General features: G+C 36.1%; 1 protein-coding gene across 3 annotated transcripts in view; it reads right to left on the bottom strand.

Annotated features, from left to right (window-relative positions):
- Positions 1 to 19,370, bottom strand: part of LOC133338827 (SH3 domain-binding protein 5) — a 42,620-nt gene extending 23,250 nt beyond the window's left edge. For 2 of the 3 annotated variants that reach the window (XM_061546934.1, XM_061546935.1), the window contains exon 1: positions 19,326 to 19,370. In XM_061546934.1, coding sequence (XP_061402918.1) covers positions 19,326 to 19,370 — 45 coding nt within the window. The remainder of the gene's footprint in view (positions 1 to 19,325) is intronic. The other variant, XM_061546936.1, reaches the window with a different exon arrangement.
- Between the last annotated feature and the right edge of the window lie 301 nt (positions 19,371 to 19,671).

Raw genomic sequence — 19,671 nt, 5'->3', positions numbered from 1 at the left:
CAAATTGAACGAAAATATATATGGGAGCTATATCTAAATCGAAACAGATTTAAACAAAACATAACACACATATCAATCTAGACATAATTTGGTACGTTATGTACAATTTCGTGTAAATTAAATCTTAACCGCTTTTCACAAATTACAATAGGGTTCGTCCTTGGGTCAAATAAATGACCTTTGCCAAATAGCATCCAATTCGAACTGTAAATGCGATCTCTGCTTTGTTCACAGGTATACTTGGACATACGGACATACGAACGTAAGGACGGACATGAATAAATCGACGCAGATAGTGATTCTATGCATATTCTCAAAAGTAAGCATGTGTGAAGGGTATAATTAGGTCACAATAGGGCGTGCCAAGCCCCGTTAAACTGACAACTTCCCCCACTTCGGAAAATACGTAATTTAAGTGAACAGATTGAGCTGGAGCCTGTAGGATTGAGGTAGTTTAGGAATTCTTACCTTTGGATACGGAAAGGACTAAATGGTACTAAATTTAATACATTTTGGATTATGGGTGAACGGATAGAGGTGAAAACCTGAAATTTGGAACTAAAATTACTTTTGAGATTTGAGCTAAAGGGACAGCTTTGGAAAATCTGGACTCCAGAATTTTGGAATTAAAATTACTTTTGGGGTTGCAGGATAGAGGTAGTTTAGAAAATTCGTACTTATGGGTACGAAAAGTACTAAATGATACTGAATATGGTACAATTTGGATTTGTGTGAACGGATAGACCTGAGATCCTGAAATTTGGATTTAAAATTACTACCGGAGTGCAGGATTGAGATATGGAAAAGTTTTTAAAATTCGTAGTTATGTACTAAATTTGGTACAGTTTAGATTTGAGTGAATGGATAGAGATGGAAAACTTATGTTTGGAATCAAAATTACAGTTAGAGTAAAGTATTGAGGAAGTTTTAGAATTTCGAACTTAAAAGTACGAAAAGTACTAAATGGTACTAAATATGGTACAGTTTCGATCTATGTGAAGTGTGGAGCTGGAATCCTGAAATTTATGATTAAAATTAGCGTTAGAGTGTAGAACTGAGGAAGTTTTGGAAAGTTGTACTGACGTCTACAAAAAGTAACAAATGGTACAAAATTTGGTACAATTTGGATTTTGGTGAACAGATGAGCTGGAATTCATACATTTGGATTCAGGTAATTGATGAGTACGAAAAGTACTAAATTTGGTAAGATTACCGTTAAGGTGTAGGATTGATCTATGGTGACCGCTTTGGAAATTCAAATTTATGTGTACGAATAGTACTAAATGACTAAATTGCGGAACAATTTAGATTTGGGTAACGGAGGGAGATGGAAATTTAAAATTTAGAATAATTACTACTGTTTAAATGTAGAACTAAGATATGGGGATAGTTTTTTTATACCCTTCACGACACTGTGGTACAGGGTATTATGTCTGTGGGCATATGTTTCTAACAGGCAAAAGGAAACGAGATAGACACATGGTTCCTTTTGAGAATATGCATAGACTAACTTTTTAGGTCGATTTATGCATGTCCGTCCGTCCGTCCATCTGTCCATGTTAAATTGTAAACAAAGTACAGGTCGCATTTATGATCCGAATTGGATGAAATTTGGCATAGGTCACTTATTTGGCCTTATTTGAAATTGAGAAAAATCGGTTCAGATTTAGATATAGCTCCCATATATATTTTCGTCCGATTTAATGTAAATGGTGTACCAAAGTCCCTATAAATCTTTCGATTTGCACAAAATTTGGCACAGCGTACTGAATTAGGTCTAGAATGATGTGTGTTGAGTTTCCTGAAAATCGGTCCATATATTCTCGTCCGATTTAATGTAAACTGTGTACCAATGTTCCTATATATCTTTAAATTTGCACGAAATTTGGCACATCGTAATTAATTAGGTCTAGAATGATGTGTGTTAAGTTTCCTGAAAATCGGTTCAGATTTAGATATAGCTCCTATATATATTTTCGTCCGATTTAAGATAAATTGTGCACCAAAGTACCTATATATGTTTCGATTTGCACAAAATTTGACATAGCGTACTGAATCCAGATTTAGATATAGCTCCCATATATATTTTCACCCGATTTAATGTAAATAGTGTACCAATGTCCCTATATATAGTTCGATTTGCACAAAATTTGGCATAGCGTAATGAATTATGTCTAGAATGACGTGTGTGTTAAGGTTCCTGGAAATCGGTCCAGATTTAGATATAGCTCCCATATATATTTTCGCCCGATTTAATGTAAATGGTGTACCAAAGTCCCTATATATCTTTCGATTTGCACGAAATTTGGCACAGCGTACTAATTTAGGTCTAGAATGATGTGTGTTAAGTTTCCTGAAAATCGGTGCAGATTTAGATATAGCTCCCATACATATATATATATTTTCGTCCGATTTAATGTAAATGGTGTACCAAATTCCCCATATATCATTCGACTTGCACGAAATTTGGTATAGCGTACTGAATTAAGTATAGAATGATATGTGCAAAGTTTCCTGAATATCGGTCCAGATGTATATATAGCTCCCATATATATTTTCACCAAATCAAATATATATCTTTCGATTTGCACGCCATAGCGTAATGAATTAGGTCTAGAAGTGATGTGCTGTGCACTAAAGACCCAAAGTTTTTTCGATTGTCACACAATTTTGTACAATGAACTGTAGTTAATATATCTAACCAAATGAAAAATATAGTATAGCTTGCAGAATGACATCCATTTTCGTGTTAATAGTCCTTCAACGTCTGTTAGGATTTATCTGTTGAATATACCCAAAGTGGTGAAGGGTATCATATAGTCGGCCCCGTCCGACTTTACTACTTTCCTTACTGGTTTACCCTAGCATTCGTATAAAAAAACACAGTGAGCGGAACAGTATAGTCAGACGGGGCCGTCCATATGATACCCTACATAACTACTGACCTCTAAGTTTCTGTGGATCTATACTCAGTGCCCAGGTATTATTTCACGATATTTGTACTCTCTTGACCTATTAGGTGTCAAAAGCTTCTCTGCGTCATATTTTCCGAACCATTTTTACCGGATTAAAAAATACTCAATAACATTCTAATTTTGTTATTTTACGCAGAAAAGTTTGGTTCATCCTATTGGAATTTGTTGATCAGATCGGTTTCCCCATGGAAAATTCGAGATTGTCGGCTTATAATTGTGGCGTCTAGAGCGACTAGAAAACAAGACAAAAATAAAGTTTTCGTTCCATTTCATACCCCAAATGTATGCGTCGTCCTTGACCATAACAGGAACATCATGAAAAATTTCCTTACCATCGCAATACTGAATAATATCAGAATATGTAGAGACCTGTATTAAATTGGTATCAATTTAACGGTCAACCACTTATCTTAAATACACTAACAACTTCTCGGGTATATGTTCTTCTGGAGTAAATATATACGCCTTAGAATACAAATTTTGTAATTTTATACACAAACGTCTGGGTCAATTTGACCTGATAAACATTGACTGATCTTTTTCATACTATTCTTTGGTAAGATTCTCTTCCTCGTGTATATTTCTGGTCATAATTGTAGACTCTAGAGCCAGCAGACAGAGTCAAGAGACAAACATAAAGGTTTTGGTCCATTTTATCTCCAAAATATTAACCGATCGTTACCAAAAATAATAGTGGTATTATTTGGATTGTATAGTATTTTTTTCAAATTATAATGGAAAACGGACACACATCGACGCCTCCGAACCATAGTATGCTAAGTCTGAAATGTGAGTTTTTCAGTAGAAGCTTTCAAAGTATGGAAGTTTCTTTAATCGTACGTGCTATGCTAAGTACATTTTTGCTTATAACTTTGGTTTGAATTGGCCGATGATTACCAAAATTTCAGTGAAATTAAATTAAGGACCGTAGTATCTAAATACGTAAAGAACTTTAAAACATGCTAAGTCGACTTAGCATACTATGGTTCGGAGGCGTTTAGGCATAGCTCCCATATTACATTACCCCCAAATTTTCGGTATTTTGGGGTTCTTGGGCGCGTTTTTCAACCGAATACGCTGAAATTTGGTGCATTGGGTTCTTATTGGGTACTAAATATAGGTCCACTTTTTCTGGTAGCCCCCATATAACGGTACCTTCTAATTTGCAGTATTTTCCACCGAATTGGCTGTAATTTAGTATTTTGAGTTCTTATTGAGTACTAAATGTCTCCACAAAAAATTATAAATATAGGTCCAATTTTCTGGTTGCCCCCATATAACGGTACCTCCTAATTTTCAGTATTGTGGGGGTATTTATCGTATTTTTTCACCGAATTGGCTGTAAGTTAGTATTTTAAGTTCTTAGTAGGTACCAAACCTCTCCACAAAAAATTATAAATATAGGTCAATTTTTTCGCTGCACTAATTTCGTTAGAAATAATTAGATGGGCAAAGTGTGGATGAAATCAAAATTTTTTGAAACAAATTTGGTCCAAAGAAACATGGGGTCTAGGACCAATATTTAGGACCATAACTGGTTTGTAGAAATGTCTGTATAGGTACGCTTTTTGGTATGTTTCCTATATTTTGATTTCAAGTACCTGTCAGTATATCTATGGTGGAGGGTATCCAAAGTTCGGCCCGGCCGAACTTAACGCTTTTTCACTTGTTAGGTATTCAGGAAGAGAACATAGACCGAAGCTTAGAAGATGAAAGCAGCTAACCTAACATACTCTGTCTATTCCCTACATACTTCCCGACATAATTCGATATTCGATTAACAATTATATTTTTCCAAACGATTGACAGGTATGGTTCTCGGTACGTTATAGACCTCATTATAGACAGGAATGGTTCGTGTGACGAATTTTTAGGTTTTCGATAGTCATAAAGGTGTAAACGTCGAAAACGCCATGTACCTGTATAAAAATGTAATAAATGCAGTAATCATTTATTTCAATAATAACACCACATACAGTTCTTTTCAAGAATATATATTATTTTTATAAATTTCTGACTATTCCTTAAAAATTCTAAACATTTTGAGTTTTGAATTTGAGTAAAGTAAACGTAATTTCCAAATTGATTAATGGAAATAGCTATTTTGTCAAAAAACGAATGGTTTTGGGTGAGTATCCGACGTTTCTGACTGTATTATTAGTCGGAAATGTAGGTCATTTACGTCACTGTTTCTGACGGACAATCTCCGATTATAGACTCTCCATTAGATACCCTATACATAAAGTAGGTATTTGAATCTCCAAGGTATTAAAAAATTATTTCCATGGTGCATTGTCAATCAAAATTCTGCCAAACTTTTCTTAATTTAAATCGGATGATGCACTAAATGTTGGACTACATGAAAATGCGTTTTGTGTCTATCAGAATATTATTTGACGTCTCATATGTTCATTTCACATTTTGATAATGTGCCCAAGTGAGTTCCGAAATCAGACTGCCGCCAAAATCATGCTGTTTTGTCTGCATTACAGTTTACGCCTTCTATCCTTGATTTTTTTTCTTGAAAATAAAAGTCACTTATAAAGAAATTTATTTACTTTCTCCCATCATCGTGTACTTCAGACATAGAATATTGGCAAAAAACAATTGATAAAATAAAAAACATAAACATTATTGAATATTTAACGCCTCGCATCGATACATTTTTTTTGGCCTTAGCCATGACATAAGCACTATTTATACAATATTATATATTATAGCTCATACAACAATAAGGCAAGTTCTATTATTTTTTTGGCTAGTATAAATTGGCCAAAACAGAATACCAAAAAAAAAAAACTAATGTTTTGTTGTTGTATTACAGTATTATTTGGCGATATGGTGGCACTTCTGCTTTTTTTGAATGATTTTTTTTTTGTCTCTTGGCCAGAAGAAACACACTCACTCTCACGTTCTATGTATAAACGTGTGTGTGCGTGCGTTGGTTCTCCTCCCAAAAGTAAAACTAACCCAATTCATTTGTTAGCCAAGAAAAAAAAAACTAAAATCCTAAACTATCCATTAAGCATCTATCGAACTTTCGTTTTCCTTTTCTTGGCAGCATCCCTTCTTTTCTCGTTTGATTCCTTTATTATCATCGCCAATGGTTATGATTTTCTCTATGCTCTGGGACCATTAATTGGCACAAAATGACTACATTAGTGCGCAATGGAATACTAAGGGGGGGATGATGTGAAGGGAAACATACAATTCGTTGTAATAGAAAAAACAAAATTTTACTAATGATGCTGAGTTATTAATTTAACAAAAGTGGCTATAACAGCGAAAATATCAGTAACATTATTTCTTATTATGGTGACTCGGGAAATTGGTAAAAAATGACAACTTCTTGTTTTGTAAACATTTCAATATGAATTAGGAATAATGGATATTTCAGTCAGGTATATAATCAGGTCTTCGTCATGGCAATATACAGCGTTTACCTATAAGCGTTTACCTATAAGGTATTCAAAGAAAACCACACACCAGTAAGGAAAGTAATAAAGTCGGACGGCCCGACTATATGATACCCTTTACCACTTTGACTATATTCAAGAGATGCATCCTAACAGACCTCGCATTTTTAAAGGTCCATTGACATGAATTTGGACTAAATTAAATATGGAGGAAATAATAATTTCCGATCCTATAAGGTATAAATATTTTTGATCAGCGTAAAATTCTATGACGATTTAAGAATGTCCGTCGTATTTTGAGTAGGTAGTCCCCACAAAGGGCACCCCCAATTTATGGTATTTTGGGGTTCTTTGGCGCGTTTTTAAACTGAATTCGCTGAAATTTGGTACATTGGGTTCTTATTGGATATCAAATTACTGCACTAAAAATTATAAATATCGATCCACTTTTTTACGATATTTTAGGGTTTTTGAGCGCGCTTTTGAAACGAATTCGCTGGTAGAATGGGTTCTTATTGGCTACATTAATCCACACACATGTCCTTGGTAACCTACGCAAAATTCCATTTCATTAGGCTAGACTAACTTCAGTAAATTGTGCAAAATTTCGCACCATTCGCTAAAAATCGGACGAAACTATATAGGACCTTGATCTAAATCTAAACCGATTTCGAAAAAAACTTGTCACACGTTATGTTATAGTAACTTTAGTACGTTGTGCAAAATTTTGTGTCAATCGAAACCCACTTGGGTTTGTGCAAAATTTTGTATCAATTTTGTGTAAAATCGGACGAAAATATATATGTAGAAGCTATAACTAAATCTGTACCGATTTCAACGAGACTTGCCAGAGATTAATTTATATTAACTACAGTTCATTGTACAAAATTTTGTGGCAATCGGACAAACTTCGGGTCTTTAGTGCACAATTTACTTAAAATCGGAAGAAAATATATATAAGAACTATATCTAAATCTGAACCGATTTTCACGGAACATAATTCAGTACTCTCACAGCATTCTAGACTTAATTCAGTATTCTATGCCAGATTTTTTGCAAATCGAAAAATATATAGGTGAAAATATATATGGGAGCTATATCTAAATCTGAACCGATTTTCACGGAACTTAGCACACATCATTTTAGACGCAATTCGGTACGCTGTTCTATATCTAAATCTGAACCGATTTTCACGAAACTTAACATACATCATTCAAAACCTATTTGAGTACGTTATGCCGAATTTCCTTCAAATCGAAATATATGGACATTGGTGCACCATTTACATTAAATCGGACGAAAGTATATATGGGAGCTATATCTAAATCTTAATCGATTTTTCGTCTTTGGCCCAAATAGGTGACCTATGCCAACGGACGGATGGGCATGCATAAATCGACTTAGAAAATGATTCTATGCATATTCTCAAAAGGAACCATGTGCCTATCTCGTTTTCTTTTGCCTGTTACAAAGATATGCACAATGACATAATACTCTGTACCATAGTGTGATGAAGGGTATAAACAGTGGGTGTATGGTGCATCATTTATATAAAATCGGACGAAAATATATATGGTTGCTATATTTAAATCTTAACCCATTTCAACAAAACTTCACGGACCTCAGCCTGTAGTAATTTCAGTATGCTGTGTAAAATGTTGACTCAATCGACACTGGCAGTTTGGTGCTCCATTTGTAAAAATCGGACGAAAATATATATTGGAGATATATCTCAATTTGAACCGACTTCAATAAAATCCAAATTGTACTAAGTACTATTTAGTACTTTTTGTTCCCATAAGTACGTATTTCCTAAACTATTTCAATCCTACACTCAAACCGCTTTTTTAATTCCAAATTCTGGGGTCCAGCTCAATCCTTTCATGCATAATCACGTTGTATCAAATATAGTACATTTTAGTACACATAAGTACTATACTTCCATATCTCAATTTTGCACTCTAACAGCAACCATTATTCCAAATTTTAGGTTTCCTGCTCTCTTAGTTCATCCATATCCAAATTGTACGAAATCTAGTGCCGTTTAGCACTTTACGTACACATAAATAAGAATTCCCAAATCTGTTTCCATAGCTTAATCCACAACTGTAATCTTAATTCCAAATTTCAGGTTTTCAGCTCTATCCGTTCACCCAAAATCCAAAATGTACTAAATTTAGTACCATTTAATACTTTTCGTACCCAAAAATACTAATTTCCCAAACTACCTCAATCCTACACTCCAACAGTCACTTTATTTTCCAATTTCAAGACTCCAGCTTTATCTGTTTACCTAAAGGCAACTTGTACCAAATATAGTATCATTTATCATTTTAGTACATTTCGTACACAAGTATGATTTTTTAAAGCTACCTCAATCCTGTACTCCAATAGGAATCCAATAGCAACTTTTATTTTCATTTCTATCAGAGATGGACCATCAGAAACAGTGACGTAAATGACATACATTTCCGACGTATAATACATACGTCAAAAACGTCGGAAACCCACCCAAAACCATTAGGTTTTTGACAAAATTGCCATTTCCATTAAACAATTTGCAAATTACTTATGTTTTAATCAAATCCTTATAAAATTTCAAAATTTTCTTCTCCAAAAAGTTTAGAATTTTTTATCAGTTCTAGTAAAGAATATTCAGATATATGTAAAAATAATGTATATTTATGAAAATAACTGTGTATGGTAATAATATTCAAATAAATGACGTTTACTACATTTATACAGGTATATGATGTTTTCGACGTTTACACCTTTTTGACAGTCGAAAACCTAAAAACTCGTCGCACGGACCATCCCTGATTTCTATAAGCTCATTTAAATGCAAATATTCTCAATTTGAGTACCCTTTAGTACTTTTCACTACATTTCGGTACGTATTTATAAAACCACTAGCATATGCCCGCAACTTCGTTAGCGAATGTAGGAAATATTTAAACGTGTATTAACAACGACCATAAATTAAAATTGAGTACCATTTAGTACCAAATTTCATGATTCGAGCTCTAAAGGCTCACCCAAATCCAAATTTTCCATTTAGCAAGGATTCCAACTCTTCCAAGTTTCAGGATTTCAACTCTATCGGTTCACCCACAATTCAAATTGTACCAAAGTTAGTACACAGTAGTACCACTTTCCAAAACTACATACCTCAATCCTACATCCCCACAGTGATCCTAAATACAAGCTTTAGGATTCCAACTCTATAGGTTCACCCACAATTCAAATTGTACAAAATTTAGTACACAGTAGTACGATTTTCCAAAACCTCCTTCTTAGCCCAAACCAACACCCCCACAGTGTTCCTAAATCCAAGTTTCAGGATTCCAACTTTATCGGTTGACCCACAATTCAAATTGTACCAAATTTAGTACACAGTAGTACCAATTTCCAAAACTTCCTACTTAACCCAAACCTTCACCCCCAGAGTGATACTAAATCCAAGTTTCAGGGTTCCAACTCTATCGATTCACCCACAATTTAAATTGTACCAAATTTAGTACACAGTAGTACGAATTTCTAAAACATTCTACACACCCCAATCATACCCCCCCAAACTGATCCTAAATCAAAATTTCAGGATTCCAACTCTATCGGTTCACCCACAATTCAAATTGTACTAAATTTATTTAATGATTTCAATTTTATAGGCTCACCCACAATTTAAATTGTACCAATTTTAGTACACATTAGTACAAATTTCTAAAACTTCCTACATATTTCAATCTTACAACTCAACAGTGATCCTGACTCCAAATTTCATGATTCTAGATCTATTGGTTCACCTAAAATTCACATTGTACCAAATTTAGTACCATTTAGTACCCATAAGTATTATTTTCTTAAACTGAATCCTCACCCTAATCCTACATCCCTACTATGATCCTACCTCCAAACTTCATTGTTCCAGCTCTATCGGTTCACCCATATCCAAATTGTACCAATTATAGTACGATTTAGTACTTTTTGTACACATAAGTAAAACTTCCAAAACTTCGTACATATCCCAATCCTACATTCCGGCGGTAATGTTAATTTCAATTTTAAGGATTCCAGCTCGATTTTTACCTCCAAATCAAATTTGTACCAAATATAGTACCATATAGTACTTTTCGTACACATGAGTACATACTTTCCAAACTCTCCTCATATCTACCCTACTTCTCAACGTTAATTTACATTCCAAATTTCAAGTTTTTAGCTCACTCCATTCACATGCTACGAAATTGTACCAAATTTAGTACATTTTCGTACTTTTCGGATAGTTATAGTTTGAATTTCCAAAAACGACCACCAACCCAAATTTCAGAGTTCTAGCTCCACCGATTCGCCAAATATAAATGGTATCACATTTAGTACTTTTTATACCGTTCTAGTACGAATTTCCAAAACCCAGCCTTATCTGTTCCATTTGGACCAAGAGTGACCCTCACCCAAAATTTCAAGATTCTAGCTTCAGCCGTTTCGTCTGGGCGTCGATGAATCGTTAAATCAGTCAGTCATTCAGTCAATCACTTTACTCTTTTATTATAGTAGTACTTTTTGTACAAATGAGTACACGCTTTCAAACCCATCTCCATAAATAGACTCTACATCTCAACCCTAATTCGCATTCCACATTTCAAGTTTTTGGCTCTATCCATTCACATGCTACGAATTTGTACCAAATTAAGTACATTTTAATACTTTTCGGTTAACAGGAATGCCTACTTCTGATTGGCTGTTATGTTGATTTTGAAGTATTGCTATCTAATTTTGGCATATTTACTAGATTTCCGTTCCAGAATTTTTCAAATTATTTTGTACTCTGAGAGCGATTTTGGAATGTTTCCCTAATATGCCATCCATATTATGATGAATGGTATAAAAATGATACAAGATCCTTATATTTGGACAATGCGAAAACAGGGACGCCTATACAATTTGTTTTCCTCCCTACAGGGACTTCCGTGTAAATATGCGGATAAGACCTTCAAAACACCAAAACGGGGAGGGATTTATCGAACATGTTCACCTCCCTAGATACCAATTGTTTATCATTGCAATGCAAGAAAAAGATTATAATAGATTGGTGCCAAGTCCGGACTGAATCAAAACTTCCCAACCAAGCTCCCGAAGTTTCTGGTCAATTGCTACCTTTCAACGGCCCAGTTGTTGACAGTAGGGATCAGAATTTAGCGTTTGGCAATATGGAAGCAACTCATAATAAATAACCCCCTTCCAGTCCCACCAAATGCATAACAAAACCTTCCTGGACGTTAGTCCTGGTTTGGCTACCGTTTGAGGTGTTTCAGCGCTATTTGACCACGATCGTTTTCGCACAGGGTTATCCATTTCTCATCTCCAGTCACCATCCGTTTAAGAAATGGGTCTATCTCATTCCATTTGGCCAAGGCTTCGCATCCTATTTTTATACCCTCCACCATAGTATGGAGGGTATATTAATTTTGTCATTCCGTTTGTAACTCATCGAAATATCAGGGTAAAATCCTAAGACGATCTAGCCATGTCCGTCCGTCTGGCCGTCTGTTGTAATCACGCTATCTTCTGAAGGAATTGAGATAGGGTGCTGAAAATTTGCATAGGGTTGTCTTTTGTCTGCAGGCAGGTCAAGTTCGAAGATGGGATATATCGGTTCACGTTTAGGCATAGCTCCCATATAAGGGTAACCGCCAAATTTCGGTATTTGGGGTTCTTGAGCACGTTTTTCAGCCCAATTCCCTGAAATTTGCTACATTGGGTTCTTGTTGGGTACTAAATGTTTCCACAAAAAATTATAAGTATAGGTCCACTTTTTCTGGTAGCCCCCATATAACAGTACCTACTAATTTTCAGTATTTTGAGGGTTTTGGTCGTATTTTTCCACCGAATTGGCTTTAATTTTGTATTTTGAGTTCTTAATAGGTACCAAATCTCTCCACAAAAAATTATGAATATAGGTAAATTTTTTTGGGTAGCCCCCATATAAGGGTACCCCCCAATTTTCCGTATTTTGGGTCTAGAACCAATATTTCGACGAGGTACATTTACACTGTATCAAAGTGTATACCCCCTCATTAGGGCTGAGGGTAAAAATATTCATTAAAAATTGCTGAAATTATGGTTTACATAATCAGTTTATAGAAAGGTCACTTTTTGGTATGTCCCCTTTATTTTCATTTCAAGTACCTGAAAGTATATCTATGGTGGAGGGTATCCAAAGTTCGGCCGGCCGAACTTAACGCTTTTTTACTTGTTTTTATCAAACATCGAGCTTATTTTTGAATCCAACTTTGTGTAAATGGTTTAAAGCAGTTTTAATTCGATTTTAACTCCTAGGCGATGTTACGACAAGCAAACACGCCGGTCAACTTCAGACATTTATCCGATTTTATCAACATTTTCGACAAGTGGCCCAACCTAATATGAAGGATGAAAAATATTTTAAAATGTCTATGCCAAAGCATGGACCTATACAAAACACATTTTTCACCTGCGAAGATGTTTTTTACCCACCAATCGGAATGACAAATTTATTCAAAATGCCTTTTTTGCCTTTATATGTTAAACCCGCGATATTTTAGAGACCTAATCCTCAATATTGTCCCTAAACCCACCTTTTGGTCATAGTTATACCTCGATAAGCTGAATCTATCTAGTCCGTATGTTTGTCTATAATAAAAGTTTAGACCGCAGTTACAGACCACCATCTCCAATGTCATCATAGTAACAGCATTCTGTCAGTATATGCTTCCAGTCCCACATAAATCCGTCTGGGACAGACTTCTTTTATGCAGAAACGCATTGAGAGAACCATGCCCCGTCAGTAAGAAACCAGTACGTAAGCCGAAGCGAAAGTCTGGGCGGTCCACTACGAACGTTGCGTCACGAATTAATTCGTACGCCACCCTCCCTTTGTCACTGTTCGTCCACCTTGTCCTCCACATATCAACAACACACTCCCGAAGGATAGTGCTGTACCGCTTACTCTCCCCTTCCAGGTCAGATCAGAAGGCCTGAGCCAATCATCCTCATCCAACTGCAAGCCACGCTTAAGCTTATACATGATAGCCCTACATCTCACTTCAAAGATCAAGCGGCGCGACGCCAAGCAGCACTTGCAATTTATTACATGTCCAATTTATTACATGTTGGTGGATGTTTTTTTGTCTCCCCTGATAAATTTCAAATATGGATTTTTTGCCTTTATTTGTTAAACCAGCGATATATTAGAGACCTAATCCTCAATATTGTCCTTAAACCCACCTTTTAGTCATAGTCATACCTCGACAAGCTGAATCTATCTAGTCCGTATGTTTGTCTATAATAAAAGTTTAGACCGCAGTTACAGACCAATATGAACTGAACTCGAAACTGAAATGGGCAAGGGGACGAATATGCATTTTTTCCCTGATGCTACTTTATTGCTATTTTACCTTCTACAAAACGGAATAAATATTTTTACTATTTCGTTCGATATCATAACGGAAAATTTGTTATATTTTGATGTTTTATTTTTATTTTAAATGTCCCAAAGATAAACGGTCAAGGTTAAATAAAAACACTTTACAATGCTCTACATTTCAAAAATATATTTTTAAATTCATTGTCACTGTTAATGCCACAAAGAGTATGCTATTTCCGTAAATATATTACATTATTTAATATTTTATTATCGGAGATGATCTGTGCGATCTTTTTTCCCTCTCAAAGATGAAATATAGAATCTGTTTTCTCTGTTATATTGTTATGCCATTCAATTTAGATATTTTATTTTAGATACGATGAGGGTCATTGATTGACCATAAACAAAACAGAAAAAAATAGACGAAAGCAGATAAAACAAATCACATAATATGTAAGTAGTATGTGTTTGTGTGTTTACATACATTAACATTTATATGCAGGCACAAATATATGCACATTGGGTTGTATCAAAATTGAAACAATGTGCTGTTAAATTAAAATTATTTCAAAGGAAGGGGAATTTTAATTTGAATTCAACAATGTAATGGGTACGCCGCTGGAGGTGTTAATAATCTATAGATGTGTCTCGATGAGATCTAAACTAAAGCTGAAGATGTAAATTTCAGTTACATTGAAATTACGAAGTTAACACTCTGGTACCTCTGGAGCAATTTTGGCCAACAATGGGGTATGTATATATGCCAAATTTGGGTCTTCGTATGGAGGAGGTACACGAGCCACCATGAAAATTGTTACCCTCTGAGAAAACGAAACACCAAATTATAAACACTATGGTTCTATTAGAAATTTCAACATACCGGATCAAGTTGTTTACTATCCGATAACTCGGAATACAAAAGTGCAGCCACTCTAGTTTGAGAATTAGTGTGGGAACCGTTATAAGGGACATACATTGAACATTTTATAAAATACTAAATTGCATAATGGTATCAACGAACAGGATCTTGAGAAGTTTAATATGAGTACCTGTCTATTGGCCTACCTCACAGTGGCTGAGCCACAGGTAGAATTAAGCCCACCAGCACCGAAGTGCTGTACCAATCGAAGAGCATGCAGAAGGCACTTGGTGTGGCGCGAAACTTCCCAGGGGGCCACGCAAACTGTCAGCCTTGATCGACAGATTCAGGGGCACCTGACACCCGCGGTACGGAAAACCTCCGATCAGGCTCGAGACCGAAGCCTCTCCCAGTTCGACGAAAGTCCGGCCTGGTATCCCAATACAAAAACCAGTAAGGAAAGTAGTAAAGTCGGACGGGGCCGACTATATGATACCCTTCACCACTATGAATATATTAAACAGGACTATTAACATGAAATTGGATGAAATAAAATATGTGATATTTATCTAAATGTGAATCTACCTATATATCCATAAGTTATATAAATCGACTTCAATCAAATATAAATAGGTTATCTGTTGGGCTATGTCTGTACTTCTAGAAAACGCAACTACGTAATTCTATGCTCAATTTTGTACGTTGTGCAAAATTTGATGTCAACCTGACTAGCATGAAGAGTTTGATGTCCAATTTACTTAAAATCGGGCGAAAATATATGTGGAAGCTCTATCTAAATATATCGAAGGATATATAGGGACTTTGGTGCACCATTTACATGAAATCGGACGAAACTATATATGGGAGCTATATAGAAATCTGGACCGATTTTCTCGAAACTTGGCAGACATCACTCTAGGCTTAATTCAGTACGATATGTCAAATTTCGTGCAAATCGAAAGACATATGGGGACTTTGGGGCACCATTTACATGAAATCGGACGAAACTATATATGGGAGCTATATCTAAATCTGGACCGATTTTCGCGAAACTGGACAGACATCATTCTAGCCTCAATTCAGTACGTTATGCCAAATTTCATGCAAATCGAAAGATATATAAGGACTTTGGTACACCATTTACCTTAAATCGGAGGAAGATATATACGGGAGCTATATCTAAATCTGAACCGATTTTCACGAAACTTTGCACACATCATTCTAGACTTAATTCAGTGCGCTATGCCAAATTTCGTGGAAATCGAAAGATATATAGGGACTTTGGTACGCCATTTACCAAAAATCGGCCGAAACTATATATGGGAGCTATATCTAAATCTGAACCGATTTTCACGAAACTTGGCACACATCTTTCGTGGCTCAATTCAGTACGCTATGCCAAATTTCGTGCAAATCGAAAGATTTTCAGGGTCTAAAGTCCGTAAATCGGGCGAAACTATATATGGGAGCTATATATAAATCTGAACCGATTTTCACGAAACTTGGCACACATCTTTCGTGGCTCAATTCAGTACGCTATGCCAAATTTCGTGCAAATCGAAAGATTTTCAGGGTCTAAAGTCCGTAAATCGGGCAAAAATATATATGGGAGCTATATCTAAATCTAAACCGATTTTTCCCAATTCGTTCGTTCGTCCTTGGGCCAAACAAATGAGCTGTGCCAAATTTCATCCAAATCGGATCATAAATGCGACCTGTACTTTGTTTACAATTTAACATGGACAGACGGACGGACGGACATGCATAAATCGATTCAGAAAGTGATTCTATGCATATTCTCAAAAGGAACCATGGGTCTATCTCGATTATTTTTGCCTGTTACAAACATATGCACAAAGACATAATACCCTGTACCACAGTGTGGTGAAGGGTATAATAAACGCAGTAGCAAAAACCGCAAGCACAACCTTGCCACAAGCAGTGACGACGTTGAACACATACAATTAACATGCTGACCTCACAGACTGCACAAAGGGCCCAAAGGACCGCGGCAACGGACACCACAACACAAACACTCAACGAAATTGCCCTCACAGACAGCCTTCACGACATCCACAAGAGGAGTGAACCTCGTGAAGCAGGAATACCGCGAACCACCCACGATGCAAAACATCGGCAGTCAGCACACTCTCCGCCAACATCCACCGCCACTCGGTGCAACCGACCGAGTCCACCTGCAGGGGGCTGTGCACGAGTACCACCTCCACTAAGTGCTGTCCTTCTCCTAAATGCTTCACGAACTACTAAATCCGTCTGAGACAGGCTTCTTTTATACAGAAACGAGTTGAGAGAACCATGCCCCGTCAGTAAGAAACCAGTACGTAAGCCGAAGCGAAAGTCTGGGCGCTCCACTACGAACGTTGCGTCACGAATTAATTCGTACGCCACCCTCCCTTTGTCACTGTTCGTCTACCTTGTCCACCACCTATCAACAACACACTCCCGAAGGATAGTGCTGTACCGCCTACTCTCCCCTTCAAGATCAGATCAGAAGGCCTGAGCCAATCATCCTCATCCAACTGCAAGCCACGCTTAAGCTTATACAGGGTAGCCCTACATCTCACTTCAAGATCAACGCCTTGCAACGCCTCTGTGGAAATAGTGCTACACACTGGCAAACATGCTAACATAACGACCCGCCGACACGAAGGGAACTTCCTCTGCCCAAAGACAGATGAGGCAGATCTGTACCATATAGCTGCATCATAAGTTGCACAGGCAACAAAAAACCCACCATATATGATACGCCCAGAACGCCTACTTAAGCCCCAATCGGTCCGCAAAACACGCCTAATGGTCCCAACGACCGTTGTCAGCTTCTCCTTCAACCGATCTATGATCCTTAAAAAAAATCTACAGTAAATCCACGCGCAAAAAATTATTATTATAGGTCCATGTTTTGGCTAGACATCATATGTATAAGGTTTCCACCACGTTTTCGGTATTTTGAAGGGTTTTTTTTCGCATTATCCAACCTAAAGAGCTATAATTTGTCATACTGGGTAGTACAAAATGGAAAAATTCGCTGTTGCAAACATAAATTTACTGTGAAAAAAAATCATTGCATACGTCCCTGATAGGAGCTATAGTGAAACCTAATCCGATTTTTACGAAACTTAGTACACATCATTCTAGACTCAATGCAGTACGTTATGCCAAATTTCGTGCAAACCGAATGATATATAGGGACTTTGGTACACCATTTACATTAAATATATATGGGAGCTATATCTAAATCTGAACCGATTTTCAGGAAAATAAATACACATCATTCTAGACTTAGTTTAGTACGCTATGCCAAATGTCGGGCAAATCGAATGATATATAGAGACTTTGGTGCACCATTTATATTAAATGGGACGAAAGTATATAGGGGAGCTATATATAAATCTGAAACGATTTCAATAAAACTTGGCACGTGTTAGGCTACCCCAACTTCAAGGCGTTGTGCAAAATTTTGTGTGCCAATCGGCGTAACTTTGGGTCTTTGGTGCACCATTTACTAAAAATGGGACGAAGTTATATATAGGATCTATATCTAAATCCGAACCGATTTTGAAGCAACTCTAGTTTAGTAAAAACGATCAGATTTTTCTGAAAAATTTTCCAGAGGTAGGTATTTTTACCCTAATTATGGGGATATATTTTTTTATTTGGGGACGTACCCGGTTACCGGTTATTTGACCCGGAAGTTCGGGTACGGGTACGGTTATATACGGTTCTACGGATCCGGTAACTATAAAATGGGTATCATTTTAAAGGTTATAAAAATACCTTTCCATTGAGTGGTAATATGATGGGGTGATCTCAAACCATTTTGGAGATATAGTCAAAAAAAGATTTTGGTCCCCGATTTTTTTGAAAAACTCCCTAAAAGTTGAACTTGGGTCCATTATAGTCCCTCTCCAACCCAGACTCAAATGATAGACCACAATTTGTATCTGTTGTGGATCAAAAGATATGGACCTTAGAACCGGATATAACCGGTTACCCGTACCCGAACTTCCGGGTCAAATAACCGGGTACGTCCCCCAAGAAAAAAAAATATCCCCATAATTAGGGTAAAAATACATACCTCTGGAAAAAATTTCAGAAAAATCTGATCGCTTTTACTAAAATAGTGTTAAGCCCTGCGACCTGCTCTATGTTCACAATTTAACATGGACAGACGGATGGAGGGACATGCATAAATCGACTCAGAAGGTGATTCTATGCATATTCTCAAAAGGAACCCTGTGTCTATCTCTTTTCCTTTTGTCTGTTACAAACATATGTACAAAGTCATAATATCCTGTGAAGGGTATACGAAATTGTCTCCGAACCACTTATATGTGATATTGTCTATCTCACTAATCTAATTATGACAAAAACTGGAATCTCTGGCCCATGGTGCTATATCACGAAAATTTATTTATTTTTCTTCGATACAACCCAATGTTATAACAATAACACATTTTGCACATTCGTATACTAAATATATAGATATATTCCGAAACAAAACATTTGACAATGATTTTCCACAAAACAGAAAGAAAGAACGAAATACGCTTGCGGTAAATGTGTGGGCTTGGCACAGATTTCATATTCGGCGATTTGTTATATTTTATTCATAAATGTGACAAGCAAAAAATCAAAGTATTCAAATAACATACCTGAACTCGTGGATCCACAGGGGTATTATTGCTTTCCATTGACATGATGACAATGATTTGGTGTAATTAGAGTAGAATTTGTTTAAACTAAACTTTTTATGTGGAAGAAAAACTATTTTTTGGTAGGTAACGCTTCTAAGATTTTTTTTTTCAAGTTTTATTAACAACAACAATAACAACACCACATTTTCATTTGTAGATAATTTCTAATTTTCATTTACACTTTGTTTCAAATTGCACTTGTATTTCTATTTCTATTTCCTTTTTCTATTTCTTTCACTTTTTTCTTCTTTTTCTTGCAATTTCTTAGAAAATTTCATAACAAAACGATTTTTCTTTCTTGGTA

Source organism: Musca vetustissima, unplaced genomic scaffold, assembly GCF_032173495.1.
Source record: "Musca vetustissima isolate MV318-11 ecotype Yass unplaced genomic scaffold, APGP_CSIRO_Mvet_v1 utg81962, whole genome shotgun sequence".
NCBI classification, from domain to species: Eukaryota; Metazoa; Arthropoda; class Insecta; order Diptera; family Muscidae; genus Musca; species Musca vetustissima.
Note: the sequence above shows the minus strand (reverse complement) of the source record. Positions and strands in the feature narration are given on the sequence as shown.